The 17,435-nt window shown below is 45.8% G+C and overlaps 1 protein-coding gene across 2 annotated transcripts in view; it reads left to right on the top strand.

The window, feature by feature from the left end:
* The window catches only part of ASTN1 (astrotactin 1), a 309,433-nt gene that overhangs the window by 217,389 nt on the left and 74,609 nt on the right, over positions 1–17,435 (top strand). For both annotated transcript variants that reach the window (XM_025877937.2, XM_073900053.1), the window contains exons 12-14: positions 7,836–8,002; positions 11,168–11,362; positions 12,817–12,944. In XM_025877937.2, the coding sequence (XP_025733722.1) occupies positions 7,836–8,002; positions 11,168–11,362; positions 12,817–12,944 (490 nt within the window). The remainder of the gene's footprint in view (positions 1–7,835; positions 8,003–11,167; positions 11,363–12,816; positions 12,945–17,435) is intronic.

Raw genomic sequence — 17,435 nt, 5'->3', positions numbered from 1 at the left:
CTGTCCCTCCCTCCCCCCCACTTGTGCTCTCTTTCTTTCCCACAAATAAATGAAGTCTTAAAAATAAATAAATAATAAAAAAATAAATTATGAATTTTCTCTTGACAGAGATGAGAAGCTAATCACCAGTCAATCAAGAAATATTTATGGAGCACCTACTGTGTGTACTATCAATATCCTAGGGAAATTTCATGAATTATATAGCAGGATTCTTTGTTTCCAGTGTTACAATCTACTTGGTGAGGGATACCGCCAAACAATTTGAGAAATAATTAGCTGCTGAATAGTATGACATTGACTCTGATAAGAATTCCACTGTATTGACTGTAATAAGAAATTCTACCTTTGTCTTGGGTCAAATGACTGTAGCAGGAGATTTGAGGAGAAACCTACCTAAGGCCAGAATGATGAAAGAAGTAAGTTACGCCAGAAATGGTAGAGAAAAATAAAAGTATGTCTCCTTTGAGACCCTGGCAATGAACTCCTACTTCACCCAAGGTGATTTTCTACTTTGTTATCAGCTATGGGAACTAAAACATGGGATGCTAGGACCTAGAAAGGCCATTTGGTTGAGAGTGTGCTAAGGTCGTTCCTGCACTGTGGATGAAGAGTGACTGAACCTGGCAGGTAAAGGGAGGCAGGAGTAGATGAAGCCCTCAGCTGCTGGTGCCTTTTGGTTGGCATGTTTGTGCCCCTCAACACTGTTGTCTGTCGCCAGCCCTCCTTTCTTTTAAGGGTGGAATGATGCAATCCTCACAGAGAGGAGAGGACAGAGAAAGAAGGCAACAAAGCCAGATATCAAGCGGGCGTAAAGGAGAGGGAGGTCTGGTTCATGGAGACGCATAGTTCTGCAGTGTTTCTGGGGCAGGGCCAGGAGCCTCCAGCTCAGGGAAAACACGGTGCCTCCCCCCGCTTCCCAGTCTCACAGCTGTGCTCCGGTAAGGGGACCCGGAGCAGGGCAAGCTGTGAGGAGGCTGGGCCAGTCCCTCTTTCACACACCCCCTTCCTGCTCTCTGAGCACTTGCTCTGTTCCCGGAGCTGTGCTCCATCAAAGATGGATGAGCGCCTGGGATCCAGGGTGGGACTGTCTCAGCCCTAAGGCCTCCCCATGCTTTCACAGATTAGGCAGCTGCTGACTGGAGCTTGATTCATCTGAGGAGGGAAAGAAAGTGAAGGAAAGAATAGGGAGAGAGCCGAGGGGCAGGTAGGCGGAGACCTGGCCAGTCCATCAAAGGAAGGGAAAGCGGAACAGAGGACCATCAGGAAAGGACAAAGAAAAGTGTTCTGTAGGTTCTGTCTTCCAGAGGCAGCCAGGAGGTAAGGTGATGTCCCACAGTGCTCCCCTCCCTTTGGCCGGTCCACTTTCAGATGTCTTAAACAGGGAGCTTCCCAACCAGGTCCCTCAGGAGACAATTTCACTGTCTAATGGAGCTTCCAGCTGAGACACATTTTCCCCTCCTATTCAACCTGCATTTCTTCATTCAGATTTCAAACTTTCATTCCTCACTCCTCTCTCGGGTCATTCTGAGTCCTGAAACACTGTGTGTGCACATGCGTGGATTCCTCTCCCCACCCCACCCCTCCCCCATCCCGGCTGGTCCCGGATGAATTTGAGCGTGCTCACACCTTCATACGCATGCACACATATGCTCTCCGTCTCCACCCACCTCCCTGCCCCTTTCCTGAGCCCCGAAGGGTTGCCTGTCAAGTGCCTTCTGTTGGTGATCCCAGCCCCTTTTACTTGGCATAGTAGCCTTGCTGGTATATTTTTGTACTTTTAGCACTGTAATCTGTGAGACGGAGGGAGCAGGAATAGTTCCGATGAATATGCATTTGCAATAAGTCCGCTGCGTTTTAGAATCGGAGCCACTGCTGAAAGTCACTGGTCCACGTCGGCGGTTGGAGGAAGGAAGGGCCCACTGGCTGGCAGGCCATTCAGTTGACTTTTTCCTTGGCCATAAAGCACGTGATCCCTGAGACAGGAGGACTGATGGGGTGAGACATGACGTGCCATATCATGACCCTCAGGATCATCCTGAGAAGTAGATCAGGGGCTGAGCTGGACATCAGGATGGTTCCAGAGCCCTGATGTGTTAGCAGAGCAGTCCCGGGTCATCTGGAGGTGGACTGGGGACAGCAGAGGACCTGGCTCCAAATTGCAGTTCGGGAGAATTGCGTTATGGTTCTCCACTCCACGGAAACCTGCCATTCAGTTAGTTCTCTGGGTGCTGAACTGAAAGCCTTCTCAGGAAAGATGTGTTTTCATGAAAGGAGAAAGAGCTGAGGAACTCAGAACAACCAGCCCCTTAAGGAACCTGGGAAAATGGCAGAGATGTGGGATAAGAAGATGCACCCGTGTTGTATTTTACTGATTGGACGCCAGTCAGGCAGGTGGGGCTGGTGCGCCTTGGCCACTCAATCTTCATTCTTTCGAGGAAGGCAGGACATGTTTCTCAGTTATGCATGGACACCCACAGGGTTAATTGCTACCCAGTTAATTGCCCTATTGCTTCTGTTGTCTCTGAGGGCAGGAGACAAATGGCCCGTGAAAGGCACAGACCTGTAGAAGCCACAGTCACTCTGTTCCAAACCAGACCACCCTCCCAAAGCAGGGGTTGGTGATTCGTTGGGAGGGTTTCCAGAGCAGAGGTCAGCCACCCACTGCTGATAACTTGGGTCTTACTTCTACCCATTGTCCTCACTGTGCCAAGGTGGGAAGCAGGAGTCCCTCCCTGGAAAGCACAAAAGCAGGGGCTTTGTGATCTGTGAAGTTCCATAAGGTCCTGCAGAGTTACTGTATTAGTGTCCTGTTGCTGTTGTAACAAATGACCACAGGTTTTGAGTGGCTTCAAAAAATACTCATTTATTATCTTACAGCTCTGTAGGTGAGAATCCAACACGTGTCTCAGTCTCATGGGGCTAAAATCGAGTGTTGGCGGAGCTGTATTCCTTTCTGGAGGCTCCAGGGGAGAAACCAGTGCCTTGTCTTTTCTAGCTTCTAGAGTCTCTCTTCAGGTTTTGGCTCATGGTCCCCTTCTTGCATCTTTAAAGCCAACCACATTGCATTTTTTCTGGCCATTCTTCTGTAGCACATGCTCTCTGATCTTCTGCTTCCCTCATCCACTTTTAAGGACTCTTGTGATTACATTGGGTCCACCTGGATAATCTAGGATAATCTCGCCATCTCAACCTGACTTGCAAAGCCCCTTCTGTCATGTAAGGCGACATATTAATGGGATCTGGTGGTCATACTGCTGACATCCTTGGGAGCCACGGGTAGGAGATGGCATTGGGATTGGAACAGACTTGCTAGGCAGGACGCTGGTCCCCAATCCCAGCTTGAACCAGGGCATCCTCACTCTCATCAAGCCTATCTATTGAGGTTTGAGTTAAAACTTGGAAAGTTTGAAAATTATTTCCAATGCTATAAAAAAATGGAAAGCCCGTGCTCCTTCCTCATCTTCACACTCATCCTGAAAGTGGCCAAAAGATGCCTTTGCTTTGTGCGCTATCTGCATGTGCTTAGGTGAGCAGACCGCGGTCTTGGAAGGCAAGAGGTCGGCTGTCCCGCTTTCTTGTGTAATGAACACATGACCTTCCCTACCAGAGCATTATGCTCTAATGAGCTTTGAATTACCCAGTGACCCTGTTGCCCTTCTGTCCACATGCTGTCCACAATGGGTTCCCATGAAATGTGTCATTCTACCTCTACTGGAGCGCAGATGCGTGAAGACCATTACAGATGACCTTATCTCTTTCTTTCTGTAGGACAGTAAGCCCAAGCCTATGCCTCAGAGGCGTTCAGAGAAATGGGGACAGGAAGCCAAAACATAAATTTAATCCCATCAAACTTTCCCCTTGGGAGAAGTCTTGCATGGCTTGGGATTGTGTGTCAGAGCCCATCAAAAAGTCAGGGAAATCATTATCTGTAAAAGGGAGATTGCCATGCAGTAAAAGGGAGCTTGTTTTGAGTAAGGGTTATGGTTGACTATCTTACGAATCATCCAGGTAAGGCAAGGCAGGCTCAGCTGAGGGAAAGTGTTCCTCTTCTTCCAGGGGCCCTGAACATGCTCACGTGTCCATCACTTATATTCATCTGCCAATAGAGCATCTGCCTCATAATCTGGAGGGTGTGTGTCTGAAGGAACTGAAGGGTGTGTGTGTCTCAGGCTTAGAGAGATTTGACTAGACTCCTACGTAACCAATCAACCAATAATCATTGGTAGCAAAAGAGGGGAGAGACAGTGAAGAAAAGGAGTTGAATGGGGGAAAATCATTTTAATCTCATTAGCAAATGATGCCTTAGACCAGTAATAAGTCAAAAAGCCATGAGCATCTCATGAAAGATGATTAACCTTGTGTATTTTAGGGGTCACTAAAATATGAGCTAATTTATTAGACCTTCTTGATGGGGGAGGGTTGTTGCCATAATAAATGGAGTTTTCTTTTTAAGCCTGTAGTTTATAAAGGCTCTGGGACTGTGAAATGTAACCTATGCAAAGAGGGGTTAATGTATGACCTTGGGGCTCAATCCTGAGCAAACAGTTCTCTTTTAAGGAACAAGTGAAGAGATTGTCCACCAGCCAGGAGATGAGAATGGCCAACATTTGCAACGAGAAAATGTCAGCACATCCTGGAGACAGGATTTCTCTCCTGACAACTGGGCTCTGGCTGCATATACTTCTAAGAAGAAGGCATGGTTTGGAGCCTGTGGTTTTCTTTGTATTCAGATGCAGATTTTGAGGAGTCCAGAATGTGAACACAACAGTACAAGGAACATGTAGGTGGAAACAAAAACAAACTTACACCGTGGGAAACCTGATTGATCAGACCCCTTGGAGAATGGGGCTACTGGTTCAACCAGGGTTGAGAAGAAAACTCTATTTTCAATTTCAGCCTTTTTTTTTCCTGGAAATCTTTCAAAAATATTTTTCTCTGAACTGCAGACCAAGTAAGTTACAGTGCAGTGAAGATAATTGCATCTTTTTCAGTGATTGAGGATCTTGTCTTGCCTTCAGGGTCATTGCTCTGGACATTTTGAGTGTTTCTGCCTTATAAATATGTGCAACCCTAATATAGTGTGTGTGTGTGTGTGTGTGTGTGTGTATGTGTGTGTGAGAGAGAGAGAGAGAGAGAGAAGGGGGAGTGAGAGAGACACAAAAGAAAGAGAAACAGGGAGAATATTAGGCTAAACCTACAAATCTATAATTGATCCCAGAATGTACTCTGGTAGTTGCTCAAAACAATCAAACAAACAACAAATCTACAGGATTGCTTTACCTGTTGATGTAGTGAATTGACTCTATTTCTTTAGGGATTCCAGGGAATCCACATTTTCTCACACCCGAGAAGCAGCACAGCAAAGGAGAAGAGACAGACATGAGCTTTGGGGTCAAAGAGATCTAGGTCCAAAATCTGATTCTGCCATTTGCCCCCTTTGTGACCTTAAACCAGTTACTACTTAATCTAAGTTTACTCCTCTGTAAAATGAGGTGAAAGAAGTCTATCTGTGTTGTTGCCATTGAGGATAACACATACAGATTGTCCTGCACATAGAATGGCTTAATCCCTGACAGCTGTTATTATTATTCTAGCTTTGCTTGTGACAACAACAACAACAACAACAAAAATCGCATCTTGGGCAAGGCGGCTAAGCATCTTCTCTCCAAATCTCCTAAGAGAGTGTAAATATCAGGTGGTCCAATTTGGCAAAGCAGTGGGCATCTAGACATCAGGGCCAGGCAAGATGTGGGTATGCCAAGCTTTGGAATTCTGGAACAAAGCCTGCTTGGGTTTCATTTGGTGAAGTCTTTGTCAGAAGTCATGCTTGATGGATCATTGTGGAAAAAAGCAGGTGGCTAGGAAGATGGGAGTCCTGGCTGGTGTGCTAGCCGATGCAAGCATTGAAACCCCATGAGGTGGGAGGACTGGTGTGGTCTCTAGTAGATGGCTTTTCTCAAGCTCTATAGAAGGGAGAAGAGAAAAACAACTCATGGCAACCAGGGCAGCCCATTTAATTCCAATCAAGCTTCCACATGCATGCCTGGGCAGTCTCACAGTGGTGAAGCCAGCTCCCTTCTGGTGGCACATCTGGCCTAACAGCTGGATGGCCAAGGAAGTGGATGGGTGGGGGCGCCAACAAAACGTGAGGGGCCATCCTCAGCCGCCTCATTTGCTTGTTTACCATCATCTGGAACATCTGGGTTTGCACCGCATGGGGCAGCCCTTGGAAGCGACTTTAAATGCCCTCACCTTCCAGCATTCCAGCTGGCTTCATGCAGAGGAAGGGGATGGGCCAGCCTGGGAGCCTGGCGGGCCCACAGAGGGGCCATTTGTTTGGGAAATTGCAGAATTAGTGTCATCAAACAGTGCATATCCTGCTGTGATCTTGCGGGGAGGGGAGGTGGGTTTTCCGGGGCACACCTGCGGCAGCTCCAAGCTGCTAGAGCCAAAATGCTTGGCAGTAGAGAGAAAGAAACCACCAGGCAGCAGGGCAGGAGCGGGGGAGGGTGGGGGGGCGGGGCAACACCGTTCCACCAAGTTTTGAGAGTCGTTTTCGGTTTGGTTTTGGTTTTGGGGGAGTGTGTTAATTAGCTGAAAGTGTGTGTATAGAGCAGTCATTAAAAGCAGGTTAGATCTAGACAGACCGCCAGCTCTGCCCCATACTAGCTGCTTGACCCTGGGCAAGCGATTAGCCCTCTAGCAGCCTATGTGGAAGGATCAGCCACAGATACCCAGAGTGCCAGTGTAATGCCCAGCTCCCACGATGTGTTCAGTAAACCGTGACTGTTTTGTGAGGGGCTGATCGTGGGGTAAGCCAACGATGGGCCAGCCGAGTCCTGGCTCCCATAGCCAGCCTGCCAAGTTTCGTGTGTGGTCTTGCCGTGATCAGCTGTGGGATTTTCACAAAGTTACGTTTTCTGTGCCCGCAGTTTCTTCACATGTCACATAGGGCTGATCATACTGCATACTCCAGGGGATGTTTCAGGGGCTGAATGAGTAAGACGGATGAGTGAGACCCAGTGCACGATGGGGACTGCCGGAGAGCCCCTGCGGCTCTCTAAGCCCCTCTGTCTTCCCCAGATTCTAGCTGACATCTCTTGCTGGATCATCTTCTTTGCTGGCACTCCTGGGGAGTTTACTGAGGACATAAGCAGTGCAGAGAAGCAAATTCTTTCGCAATAAGAGTGTCCAGGACACTGGGCTAAAGCCCAAACCCAAGCGCAGCACCCATGGGTGCTCATGTAGCAGATGGCCTTGTCTTGCGTCTTCTGCAGGTTGTCCTTGAGGCAGGGAGGTCATGAGTATGGCCACTTCTACCGGGAGAGCGGGCAAACCCCTTCCAAAGTCACAGAGAAAGTCCACTTCCTCCTTCCAGCTGGAAGCCCCCGCCCTGTCCATTCCCTCCAGCCCGGTCGGCTATCTGGTACCAACGTTGGCAACGTGTTTGCATGTTAAAAAAAAAAAAAGTCCGATTAATACTAAGTGCAAACAGCAACACTCCCTGTGCTGTTCCATTCGGCCGCTGCCTCCACCGAGTTGGGAGGCCAGCACACCTCACTGCGTCTTGCTGTGACGTTCCCTTCCAGCTTGTCCAGAGGCAGTGGCTTTAATGCAAATGTGTGTGAGATCTGTGCCCAGAGAGAAGCGAGATGTCAAAAAGGTCACTTGCTTTTAAAGGGAGTCCGGTATAGTGGGGAACTCGTGCATTAGTTTCCACTGTTAATGCATTGTTTCAAGGCTGAGCGCTAAAAATAGGCGTCAGTGGTTACGGTTCCCCGAGAACCCAGTCCCCTGATTCACCTCCCCGCGTGGATGCTTTCTGATTGTGCCAGTGCCCGTCCGGACTGAGCCCCATGAAGGACAGCTCTGGCTGCTATGACCGCCACATTGGGGTGGACTGTTCAGACGGCTTCAACGGCGGCTGCGAGCAGCTGTGTCTCCAGCAGATGGCGCCCTTCCCGGACGACCCCGCCTTGTACAACATCCTCATGTTCTGCGGGTAAGTTGAGCGGCCGGGAGGCCAGCCAGCTTGCTGGGACGCTGGACGTTCCGCGTTAAAACCAGGAAAGGAAATCTAAAAGAACCCGTCCGCTCGGCCGGTCCTGAGGCTCTGAGGAAAGAGCCTGCGGGACTGGAAGGGCAGCACTTTTAAATTAAATCAGAGTTGGGAGGACCTTCGGGGAAAGTGTAGCCCCATCCCCGTGGGAGAGGAACCTGACCACAGTCATTGCCTGGGTACACCAGGATTTTCCAGGCTGTGTTCTGTGGAACTATGTTAAAGTGTTTTGTGACGAGAGGATTCCGTGGTCCAAAAGCGTGGGAAAGATTGTGTAAAACTAACTGATTATCGAAGAAGGGGAGGGGGAAATCTTTGGAGGAGGGGAAACTGTCATTGAATTCTGCCCCTGAAGGCCCACCCTCCCACAGACATGCTAATTCCCCAGCGCAGTTCCTCCACATGGGGTTAAGTGGCTCCCTCAAGACTGGGAGGTGGCTGAGGCGCCTGGGTGGCTCAGCTGGTTAAGTGTCTGCTTGCGGCTCCGGCCATGATCCTGGGGTCCTGGGATTGAGCCCCACATCGGGCTCCCTGCTCCGAGGGGAGCTTGCCACTCCCCCTGCTTGTGCTCTCCCTGTCCTGTCAAATAACTAAAATCTTAAAAAAAATAAAAAGACTGGGAACTGGTAAGTGGAAAGATTAGGATTAGAATTCAGGCCCTCTGTGTTGTTTTTTTTTTTTTTAAAATGTGTGGTTCCCTCAAAATTTAAATTTACACCGCTGACTAGAATTATATTTAAAGACCATTTCATGTTATATTTATAAAGTAAATAACACTCATAGTTTGCTTGTCTGTCCTTCCCTCCCCTTTCCTTCCTCCTTCTCTTCTGCTCTCCCCCCACTCCTTCCCTGCCCTCCTCCCCCCACCTCTGTCTTCCTGCCTGTCAGGGAGGGTGCATACTTTATGCCACATACCATGTCAGCCACTGGGCAGCACAGATGAAAGACGTGCAGTTCTTGCCCTCAAGGATCTCCTACTCTTAAGAGCCTGGCAATGAAAATCAATGTTTATAATAACACAGCTTTGTTATTTTAGCTCTGTCGCTAAAAGCCAGTGCCTACTGAATAATCATGACAAGATTATTGGGTGGAGCGGTAATGTTATTTTATTCTACTTCACTGTATTTTATTTCTTTTCAGTTGACAGCTTTTACCTTCAGTTTCTTGTAAAATCCCATTCCATAAATGGAAGCTTGATCTAAATCTTAATGTCTCCATGATGTTATCGTGATGGTTGACCCACTTGAGTTAATAGGGATAGATTCATAAATTCTTTAATAAACATACATTTGAGCCCCTGGTTTGTGCAGACACTCTAGTTAGCTGTTAGATACAGGAGAGACAGCAGGATCCGAGCCCGGCCTCTGCCCTCAAAGGAGTTTACAGTGGGACACACACAGGAACAGCGAGAAGAATGGGGGTGTGGGGCAACGTGGAAGGGGGAGCTGTCGGGACGCTCAGCAGGGACTGAGAGGGAATCAGTCAGCTTCACAGTTCTTAGTTAGGGCTCCAGGAAGGAGCCACTTCACTGTCTTGTCCCAGACCTAGGCTGGTGCCATAGAGTCCTTTGTGGATCTCCCATCACACCTGTGGCCTGCATTAATGTGGTAGGTTCCTAACTGGACTTTCTTTCTTATTTCATTTGGAATTCAGGATGTGTGGGAATTTAGCACACTCCAAGCCACTGTAGATAGCCTGCCAAAAGATTTCCTTCACATTTTTATGTAAAGCCGAAATCACCTGCACTTAATAATTAAAGGCCTCTAGTCACACCTGTTTTTTTTTTTAAGATTTTTATTTATTTATTTGAGAGAGAGAATGAGATAGAATGAGCATGAGGGGGGGAGGGTCAGAGGGAGAAGCAGACTCCTGTTAACACAAATATGTAAGTGGTAAATGGGGAATACAAAGAGTTATTTGACCTCATTTGTCCCTCTGCTGGTAATAACGATAGGATTTGATGAGTATTTGCTCTTTGCTGGGGACACTGTAAGGTCTTTAAGTTCGTTGTCTCATGTGATCTTCTCAACAACCCTTCGGAGCAGCCTTTTTCCCCCACCTTTTACAGATGTGGAAACTGAAACTCAGAGAGTTTCATCAGCTGACCCGAGGTCACCCAGTAAAGGGCAACATCACTGCTTCTCCCCACTTAACACTATGATTATTGGTTCCTCCATATAGAAGAGAGGTCTTTATCTTGTTACAACAATTACCATGGATAGTAATAAATGATGTGTTTTAATGTCATGAGCATCTATAAATTCTAAATCTGGTATAGTTTAAGGAGAGACCCACATGAAATTCATATGCTTTTTAAATGACAGGTTTATCAAAGTAGTTCTTGAACTAACAAATTATATTCTTCTCAGTATAACTACAAATAAGGTCCAATTAATGACTTATAGGTCATTGAGCCATGTTTACCAACATCAGTATTGCTCTTCCATTAGAGTAACTGTACATACTTAATGGGGAGGGACGCCAAGGAGGTGTTCACACGGCTTGCCCTAGTGTCTGTTTAGTTCAGGAAGGCTACTCTGAATGGAGGGGGAGTTAATCTGGGATGATCTGGGCTTGGACACATTCAAACAGAACACAATTAGAAGATGATCAATCTTTCTGATTTCTTAGTTTACTTGTCACAGGACTGGATTAGCAGGTTATTAATTTCTTAAGCACAGTGTCATTCCTCTTGCTGCCTAATTACCCTCCAAACAAATGCAGGGTCTGACCACATGGTCCTGGAGAAAGGTTCTAGAATATCTCAGATTTAAATGTGGTGACTCGCTTAGAAGCTTATCGCCAGTGACTCTTACCCTGACCTATCTAGGAGAGGATCCACTTAGAGGAGGAAGCACTCTAAAGCTCTGAAAGCACTTATCTGCAAAGGAAAGATGGGAGGTTCTGTACCGTCACATAATGGAAAGAGACTTGGTGTGTAGGCTTAAGAAACTGAGTTCTAAAAGGGACAAAAATCAAACTGGGATACTCATCATCTTTACCACCCAACACTCTCCCAGAGGCCTTTCTTCCCAACCTATTGAGTTGAGTTGACTGCATAGCTCATTGATGGAACAACTTTTTATCTTGAGTTTCCTACCATGTTAGGTGCATCGAGGATTACAAGCTCGGTTTGGATGGTCGCTCTTGCCAACTCATCATGGAGACCTGCCCGGAGGGAGGAGACTGTGGGGAAAGCAGGGAGGTTCCCATGAACCAGACCCTCTTTGGGGAGATGTTCTTTGGTTACAACAACCATTCCAAGGAAGTGGCTGCAGGACAAGTGCTGAAAGGAACATTCAGGTGAATCTCATGTCTATGGAACTGGTTACTCAGGGATACTGATGGATCTTCTTCCCTGAAGAACTTTAAAGTCAGCGTGAAGTTTTGCACCTTGGAGCAAGGTGAACATGATCCTAAAAGGACAGGTTGAGTTCTCTCCCGTGGTCTTCTCCTCTTTCCAGAACCTGGGAACCATGCTTCCTCCAGGCGAACAGTAGAGTGTTAAATAAATTTCTGTCTTGCCCAGGCAGAGACTACAAGATTTGCCACGGAAGCCACCAGAGAATGCTCAGGTTCTGTTTTGCTCTATGTGGAAGAATCAGTGTGTGAGTCAGTCTAGAATAGCAGTCCTCAAGTATGGCCCACGGATCCCGAGGGCCCCTGAGAGCCTTTCAGGGGATATTCAAAGTCCTGCCTTTCCCAACTACAGAGAGGCTGGGTTTTCTCCATTCACATCAACCCAAACAATATCTTGCAGTAAGTTGCATGCAGAGGTGAGAATCCAGCTGTCTTCTATTAAGTCAGACATTTAAAAAATTTGCCAAAAATATTTTAAAAACGCCACTCTTCTCATCATTTTTCATAATATGTTCGGATTTAGTGGGTTGAATATTGTGATTTTTAGTTGGATTAATACATATTTCTAAAATTTCTCTTTCAATTTCCAATATGGTAAATATGGACAGATATGATCCACCACACAAACAAAAGCAACTTGGAGCGTTCATTTACTTTTAAAACTTTTATAAAGGGGTCCTGAGAACAAAATGTTTGGAACCATTGATTTAGAATATTTCTTGGAAATTCTCCATTGGCCCCCGTTCCTGTTCTCTCTTAGCTATTAGAGTACATCTTCCTCAGAACTCATGCTTTCCAGGAGATAATGATGATGAGGGCAACGAGGAGGAGGGAGGGAGTGGGGAGGCGGAGGAGAATGTCATAATATGGGCCAGCAATCGATAGCAACCTAGGCCTGGACTCCTATGAGCAAACGAGTAGTAAGTATCCAAACCTGTTCTTGAAGTCAGTTGCTGTTTCTGTTACAGACAGTGAGCTTTATTAATATTTCCCCTTTTAGGTTGGGATTTCATTTGTCAGTGGCAAGCAGTAAAGTGTCGTAGCTAATCTTGTGGTGCCTAGAATTTTCTCTGTAGTCTAGAAATGAGACTGCATCTGCCTAGATCTTGTGCAGTGGGGATCGGGGAGTAGGGCCTGGGATGGGAGGGAGGGAAGAATGTTCTCGATCTTCTGAGTAGACCTTTTCAGCTGATTTCTTTCTCTTCTGTCCTAGCCCTCACCCTACCTCTCACACCCTGTCCTGCTCCAGACATGTCCATCAAGTGGGGTTCAATGGGAGGGGAACCTTTTGGTCTAGGAAGAATTTTTTTTTTTATTGTAGGTTGAGATATAGATTGCCCACCGAGGAGTGAGGTTCGCCTGAACACTCAGAAATGGAAATCTGCTTCTGTTTCCAGGCAAAACAACTTTGCTCGAGGTTTAGACCAGCAACTGCCAGATGGTCTTGTGGTGGCCACTGTCCCCCTGGAGAATCAGTGCCTGGAGGAAATCTCGGAGCCCACCCCCGACCCCGAGTTCCTGACTGGTGAGTGTGCCTCCTGCCCTTACTCATCTGGCAAAAACCAGGCAGCTCCCAACAGTTTCATAATCTCAAAACTCTTGACCTCTCTTGTTTTCATTTTGAAGCCAATGATTTCCTTGATACACAAAAAAAGCTCAATTCTAAAACACTCTAGTAGGATTATTTGTCAGTAAAATTGCCAAGATTATTATATAATCATCTGCAAAAGTGGTCTAATAATACCTTTCCCCGCTAGTCTTATTGGGATGCTTTGAAAACAGATGGCATAATAGTTAGGTAGAAGTTCAGAGGTCTCAGTGGATTACGGGGAGTAGAGTCAGAGAGAAGGTGGACGGCTACCATCACCTAGATACCTGTCACTGGGGCCACTGGGTCCCTTGGCAGGTACTTATGGAGAAAATGACAGAGATTTGTTGTCAAATGACCCTGCCTTTGAGTTATGGCTCCGCTGCTTTCTAGTTGTGTGACCTTAGACAATGCAGTCTCTTGGGGGCTCATGACTCTTGTCACAAGTTGGAGATAATGCCCCTCAATGCTGTTTTGAGCCCAGTGACATTCTTCCCTTGGGATCATTATGGAATTAGTACGGGTTGATTGGAATAGGCAGGAGCCTCAGGGAATGCTCTTCCTTTCTGGGCCTCTAAAGATCACCCCCCCACACCACCACCCATTAATGCCTCCTGGACCAAACAAGGCACTTCAGAGGGTCCGATGGACCCATAAGGGAGCCAACCAGGAACTCAGCATCACTTGTTAGAAAGTTGGGTGTGAGCTCAGTTCCACTGACGGTTTGCTCATTTCTCCATTACTTCTCTTCCTTCCTCATTCCATGTCTCCCTCAATCTATCCCTTTCTGTCCTTTTTCGTTCCTTTTCAGAAGAATGGATTGTGCTGAGGGCAAGCCTTTTCAAGATATCAAGTTATGTTTAAAACTTTATTTTAGACCTGAGCCAGATTAGAAGTAGGTCTGTCTGAGGGAGTACTGTGTAGCAGTCACATAGACTCTGGAGCGTAACACCTGGCTCAACTCTTCACTGGCTGTGTGATCTTGGACAAGTTGCCTACCTTCACTGTGCCTCAATATTTTTACCTGTGAAAGTGAATATAAAACTGTCTTCCTTATAGGATGGATACAAGGAATTAATAAATTAATATTTGTAAAGTTTTTAGAATAGTTCCTGATGCACAGTGGGATCTATGTTTGTTAAGTAAATAAGTATATCAAGGAAGGAAAAGAACATGAACATTCAAAAACTACCAAATAGTGTTTTTCCTGTAGAAACAGAGGGAGTAAGAGAGAAAACAACTTAAATATATTCTGGACCAGAAACAAATGTCATCAGAATCAGTTGCTGTCTGAAAGATGACACACTCACACAGACAAACACCCTGAATGGAAAAAATTAAAATGCAGCCTTTGGACATATGTCTAAAGCTTCTATCTCTAGTGTTAGAGAATCTAATTTTCTTGTCTCCACATTGTTTGCTGAGGAATACTTCCTGTGTGTGTGTAAAATATATATAAAGGGAAGTGTGATGTGACACACACAAATAGGACAGGTTCCGCACCAGAGATATGTGTCTTCTGTTTAAAGATCCACCAAGACCTCACACGTAATAATTTATTGTAAAGGTGAGGAGATTTTGCTTCATACGCTAGGCTGGGAGGACATAGAGTTGTCCTAGATGCTACCTGAGGCTTTTTTGGAGGAGCGCGTGGCTAGATCTGGGAGACATCAAAAGACCACGTTTAAATCTACATCTTTGGAAATAAGGAACAAATCCAAACTGGGTCCTCGTCCACAACAGAAATTTCTTTCTCCCCAGTGCCCTTGGACCTCTCCTAATTTGGCATATTGGCGGTAAAAGGAGTAGAAGGATGTCCATATGGATCACTTCCATTTTTCATGGCCTTGAGAAAGTCAAGTCTAACATTTGATGTACAAAGGTTCAGTCTTGTTTTATTTTTTCTTAAAGCCCAGAATGACTAGAAGAATTAAAGAGATGGTTGACCAAATTTCTCCCATATTAACTTTCTAGTTCTGGTAACATTTAAATTATATCTTTCCTGAAAGTCACAGAGAGAATATAGTATCATGTTGTACTAAGTGCTATTATAGGTCATAATCCCCATAAACCTACAAGCTTAGAAGATTTTAGAGCTAAAGTGATCTTCAGAATCTTCAACCTCAGCATTTATAAGCACGGTGGTGTTTTTTTTCATGAAAAACCAGTGCTCCACTCATAAATAGGTTCTTTCTTTAAATACATTTGGAAAGACTATAGTATCTACCTCTCAGCAATTTGCAACACCTTAGCTTAGGGAGGCAGGTCCCCAGCAGCCCTATAGAGAAGAACCCTTCTACTTCACTTGACCCAGCAATTCCCAAACCTGTTTAACCAGAGAATCCTTTTACACATAATAACTATTTCCATCTTTCAGAATTATTGGTTTGAAGAACATCCTGGAAAATATTGATTTATGTGTTTTATCTTGCTGAGTGCTGCTTCCTTCTTCATCAAAATAAGAGTTAAGAACTCTGAGCCTCACTAGACTTTTTGGTGTGACAAGTTGTGTGGAGATAAATGAAGAGCAATCAGATTAAAACAGGTGAAGGCTACTTATTCAGAGTTGGCTATAGCAAAGGATTCAGCCACCATCATTTGCATCTTGGCCGAGACTGAAGGGCAGACAGAGGAGTAGGAGAGCTTTAGAGGAAACAAGTGAGGGCTTCGGGTGTGCCCTTATTGGAGACTGTTGGCATGTAGGTGGGCCAACTAACTATGGAGGAATGAGGCATTCTAGGCAGATGTTTAGGGGTACATATTTGCCTTTCTCTGGTTGGACCTGAGTTGGAATCAAGAACACCAATCAGGAAAGCTATCAGTGATCAATCAAGTCCTGGACATGTTGGGCCAATTTTTACAGAGCATATTGTTTGGCTTCCTGGACTGGTCACTAGAGATAGTGGTCTGACTTCTCTAGGTCTGATTTACAGACAGTAGACTAGTTCCTTGGGCTGGTTACTAGAGATGATAGGTTGGTTTCCTGGGCTTTTTGGGGCAGATTATGGGTCAGAGTTCTATTTTTATATATGGTCAGGGCATTGCCCCTTTGTATTATGAGTCTCTCAGTTGAGAAAAAGAACACTCTGGAGGTAGACCAAGGAGGGAGAGGAGGCTGCTGGCCACATTCATGGGCCAATGGATGCCATAATTGCTAAATCTATGTGAAGATTTAGAGCTCTGATCTCTCTGGAACTTCTTCAGGTTCATCGCAAGAAACAGATTTTTAGAACTCTTGGGCATAATACATTTCCATGACATTTCAAATAAAATAGCAGGAGAAACCAATCTTTCTTCCCTCCCTCCCTCCCTCCCTCCCTCCTTTCCGCCTTTCTTCCTTCCTTCCTTCCTTCCTCCCTTCCTCACATAGAAGTCTATTCAGTCATTCTTTTTTTTCAAGCATAGGTAGGGGAAAGCATGTTCTTTCTTGAGAAAACAGTCAGAGATATTTTGTTTGGAAAAAGAGTCATTGAGAGATGTATTCCCAAATAATAATAAAATAAAATAAAAACTAGAGCTGATTACATGTCAAGGGCACAGTGAGAAAGAATCCTATGACCCAGCTAGAAAATATATACTTTAAAATATCCCATTCTTTTTAACTATGGACATATTATCCGTATGCAGGCACAGACACCTCCCAAGCACTGACGGTTCTGCACCTGTCCCCCTGATTCTGGTGGAGCCGAGATGCACTTGGTAGGATTGTTGTTCCGTGACTAAGCAATGGGGCTCAGTTGCTTGGCTCATTGTGGGTGAACATAGGACACTGTAATCCCTTCCTATCCCCTTACATCCCTGCCTTCTTTATTTTTTCTTCACTCTGTTGTTCTGAACTAAAGCCCAAGAATTTATAACAAAAGCATCTAGGAAGAAATGGCCAGTGTACACAATTAGGGGTGATGAGGCGGATTATAGAAGCCGTGCATGTACATGATGCTTTATTTTTTTCTCAGTGCACTTTCATACCCAGAACTTTACTGGGTTCTGGCAACCTACCTGTGAAGCAGGTAAGATGAATACCAGTATCGCCATTTTTCAGTAGGAAAACGGAAACTTAGGAGTTGCCGGGCCCAAAGTCACAGAGCCAGTCGGAACCTCAGGATTGAAGAGGAGGCAAGAGGTCACCTTAGCTGAGCCTCTCGCTTGACAGCTGAAGCCTCTAGCAACCAAAAGTTCCGGCAGCCAGGTAGCCAGAGAGGAAGTCAGCCGGGGGCTGGCAGCAGAAACCGCCCCTCCAGCAACCCGGCCTCCTGGTTTCCTGCCCATTTCTTTTCCCACTAGGAAACAACTCCATTAAAGGGAATGTTTTCCAGTATGCTGCAAAGTCTTCATTGATTGGGCTTGCTATTTTTTTTTAATTAATAGACTTTTTGAAATAACAGCAAGCTGGTGAGCTGACGTAACTAGAGAAGGCACGTTATGTAC

This window comes from Callorhinus ursinus, unplaced genomic scaffold, assembly GCF_003265705.2.
Source record: "Callorhinus ursinus isolate GAN/ISIS: 27379988/994484 unplaced genomic scaffold, GSC_fseal_2.0 scaffold13, whole genome shotgun sequence".
Classification (NCBI taxonomy): Eukaryota; Metazoa; Chordata; class Mammalia; order Carnivora; family Otariidae; genus Callorhinus; species Callorhinus ursinus.
Note: the sequence above shows the minus strand (reverse complement) of the source record. Positions and strands in the feature narration are given on the sequence as shown.